This window comes from Triticum urartu, chromosome 3 (assembly GCF_003073215.2).
Source record: "Triticum urartu cultivar G1812 chromosome 3, Tu2.1, whole genome shotgun sequence".
Classification (NCBI taxonomy): domain Eukaryota; kingdom Viridiplantae; phylum Streptophyta; class Magnoliopsida; order Poales; family Poaceae; genus Triticum; species Triticum urartu.
This window is the reverse complement of record NC_053024.1, coordinates 534196808-534200507: the sequence shown is the minus strand read 5'-3', so window position 1 is coordinate 534200507 and position 3700 is coordinate 534196808. Positions and strand designations below refer to the sequence as shown.

The window sequence follows — 3700 nt, the reverse complement described above, 5'->3', positions numbered from 1 at the left end:
TGGCAAATGCAAATATTTGTACATGATAATTCCAACCCAAGTCCAGTTGATATGCAACTCACAGATACATAGTCTTCTTTTATATATTACTCCCTCCGTCCTAAAATAAATGTCAACTTTAGTGGGACGGAGAGAGTACCAGATATATGTTGCGATACAATCAAATTATACTTTTGAGACTATATTATTTTGTTGTGTTCTCGAACAATTATTATCTTCCTCGCCCCCCTCATGTCCGAATCCTGGCTCCGCCCCTGCACGCTACTACTAGGGCGCTGCAACTAACGGGGTAGTAGTAGCGCAGGCGTGGGGGACTGATCATCAGCGGCGAGGAGTGGACGTGGGGGAGAGCAAGCACATGCGCTTGCGGGAGCCGCGGGGGCGGGGGAGAGTTGGGGTCAACCGTCTTCCCTCACTCAAACACCTTTTTCTTCATTTATTCTTTCGCTCGTGCTTAATTCTTCGTACATTGTTGGTTGGTTTGGTTCTTCTTCTTTTCATTCATTTGATTTTTGCTTCTTCTTTTTCTGTTTTCTTATTCTACTTCATCTATCCCTGGTTCATTCATTTCTATAGAAAATACTTCACTTCTGTAGATTTTCATTTGCTTTTTGAAATATTTATGAACAAAGCAAACATCCAGTATTAGGTGCACAGTTTACTTGTATATAAGGTGTTTCAGTTGAATATAATAAGAGGCTTAAAACCAGAAATGTGATAAAACTATGAAGACATTTCTTTCATACATTGTACCAAAAAAGTACTACTCCCTCCGATCCAAATTATATTGCCGATGTTCAGCCGACGAAGTTAGCACGACAGTACTGCTTGCTCAGTTGCCTAGCTTCTTGTCCAGTTGCTGATGATATTACTTCTTTGATTTCACTCATGCCACTTGATGCTGCACCCGACACTACAGGAACAGAAAACAAATGTTCAGAACCGAAGAAAGTGAATCGAAGACCTTTGAAAACATGCTCAAATTCTACTTGACACAGACATACCTTCGTTTTTGGTAGAAAGGCAATTCTTCGCCATTAAGTACACAGTCAATTGCATGGCTTAAATCCCTACACATTGAAAATGAGTAAGAGCACTGGGTAACCTGGACCGTTTGTGCATTTGTTTCACAATATGTACCTTCCAGTGACTGGCACATTGTTTCTGGGTCTTGAATCATCAAACTGGCCGTGATAAAAGAGTTCAAATTGCCTTTGCTCATCCTGGCACAAAGTTTAGATAAAATCAGACACGACGTGATGGACAAAAGCTGAGACACTGGATATGTAAGAATCATGAGTTCATAATCGTGAAAATACGAGCCAATGATGTTACCTTTTTGAACAAGTAGAACTCTGGTGTGCAGACTGCTCGAAATGCTTTGGCAACTTCTTGAGACTGCAAGATCCAGTAGTATATCAAACAAAAGTAAGCAAAGAGTTCGAGAGATCACAGGGACTGCATCAGGAATATAGTGGGCAGACCTCATCATACAAATAAGGAAAAGAGTACTTCAACAATTTTGCCTCCTCAGCCATGTATTCAGGACCATCCTGCAGAATCAAAAGATTAATTTGTGTCCAAATGGGAAAACATGACAAGTTGCATCAACCATATTGGAGTAACACCTATTGACACAGAAGCGTCACAATACATAAGTTCAACAAGCAAAGAACAAAATGAGGCATCTCCCTAACTTTTCTACAACAATCCTTACTAATATGTACAACAACTTGAACTGAGACGGTACATAATACTATGAGTAGGAAATATTTCTAAGACATCATTCTGAAAGGGAAGCTCGTGAAAGCTCGCAATCAAACATATCGTCTTAGGGGCCAGCAGCAATAGCTACATGACTAAAACTAAACAAACTAACGAGTACGTTAAGAGACAACAACAACAGGATAGATATATCTGTGGTAAAAGTATTATTCATCAAAGATACTAGTTAAGTGATGCATTTTAAATAATATTCAAAGAGTAGACAGTTTGCAAATTGATCAACATGTGCATCATGTAATGAAATTCATCTTTTTAATATGGGTAAGAAACAAAGCACATAAGAAGAAGATTTTTTTTATCACAAAGCTCAACGTAGTTATTTGTTTCTTCTAAAATGGGAGCATGTTTGTTCACTACATTATTCCAGTTAACTATACTCATTTTATTATCTGGATAGATGCTTTGATAATAAATTAAAGTAAAATATGAATTTTTGTAGAAAACCGTTTTAAGTTCTCTGGAAGAAGCGCCCTGGTTAAGTAGTCCCTCCGTCCCATAATGTAAGACGTTTTTTAACACTAGTGTCATTACAGGACGGAGGGAGTACATAGAAAGGAACTAAAAGGTATTCATGCTTATTGGTTGTAAGTTGTAAAGGCTAACCTTGGGATATGTCACAATTGAATTTGAGGATATGGCGATAGAAGCAAGTCCTTTCTGCATTGCATTGTATCGATGTCAATTTAAGGCTACAAGCTCAAATCAAAGAGAACATTTCATCTGGTCTTCCAATGTGCTTACCTCCTTGTAGAATGAAGTGAGCGTTGCAATATCTTTTTTAAGATGTTTTACAAACGGACAGTGATTGCATATGAACATAACCTGAAAGAAAGACAAAGTTGATGAATGAGATGGTTAGTCAGCAAACTATAAGAACGGGCCTGTGTCAAACTCAAACACCTTCATCAACAATTACAATTATGTAAGAGCAGTTGGTTGTACAACTGAGTATTTTTCCTCAAGGGAGGGACACATGCAACAGTTCCTGTAAGAGCAGTTGGTTGAACACCTAAGCCTTTTTGGAGATGTGGGCTTTGGGGTAGAGAACCTCAACATCAGAGACAAATGTTTACTAACCAAGTGGCTGTTCAAACATCTCAATTAAGATGATGTGGCAAGAGTAGCTACGTGACAAATATCTTCCCTGTAAGTCCCTTCCACAAGTTGCGTGAATTGCGAGTGCACATCCACTGCCCTAGTCTAACTGAAGGTAACAAAACTGAGTTCTGAACAGATTAACCAAAAAAAAATCATTGACCAGCAAAGCAGGGCTGCCCTCGAAGTCATCCAGTGTCCAGATTTTCCCTGTCAGGGGCTCCGGGAGCTGCATGATCAGCAACAAGAAACCATAAAGAACAGCACAGCAACAACATCAGGCTTTAATCTTGATTAAAACATGGGCTAGAAACTTATAAAAAGCAAGCGCTTAAAGCGATGAAATGACCTCAAACTGGGGGGCGCGGAAGCCCTCGGAGACGCGGGTCGCCTCCAACCTGGCTGCGAGCATCAAGAGACATGGCAAAAGATTTCAAGCAACAATACAGATGAATATAAAAGAGCTTGGAACGAAATTCAGAAAAATTACGGCACTAGGGCTGCTTACCCGCCGACTGCGCTGATTGCGGCGCTGATATCGATGGGCTACTTGTGCGCCTCAGCACCTTGCCCTTGCGAGTGCGATCAGATCCTAGGGCCGCCGTAGGGCGTGGCATATTGGCTGGCCTGGTGGTGTGGGGAAGAGGACGGCCGGGATGTTTCCCCTCTCATACAGTCGGTCGTACTTATCGTGGACTCGCAGACGCCGATCAGGAAGTGTGAAGGATCGATCGGTCCGATCGTGGGACGAGACGGACTGCGGGAGGCCGGACGGACGTGGGGGGCACGTCATGTCTCGCGTTCAGACTGGGCTTTACTG

General features: G+C 41.5%; 1 protein-coding gene across 1 annotated transcript; it reads right to left on the bottom strand.

Moving 5' to 3' along the window:
* Nucleotides 1-882: 882 nt before the first annotated feature.
* Nucleotides 883-3405, bottom strand: LOC125546928. The gene is made up of 9 exons (XM_048711018.1): nucleotides 3230-3405; nucleotides 3044-3109; nucleotides 2527-2607; nucleotides 2389-2442; nucleotides 1485-1553; nucleotides 1336-1398; nucleotides 1141-1223; nucleotides 1005-1070; nucleotides 883-913 (listed from the first exon to the last, which is right to left on the bottom strand). Exons 1-9 carry the CDS (start codon nucleotides 3290-3292, stop codon nucleotides 883-885), a joined length of 576 nt encoding a protein of 191 aa, XP_048566975.1. The 5' UTR covers nucleotides 3293-3405.
* Between the last annotated feature and the right edge of the window lie 295 nt (nucleotides 3406-3700).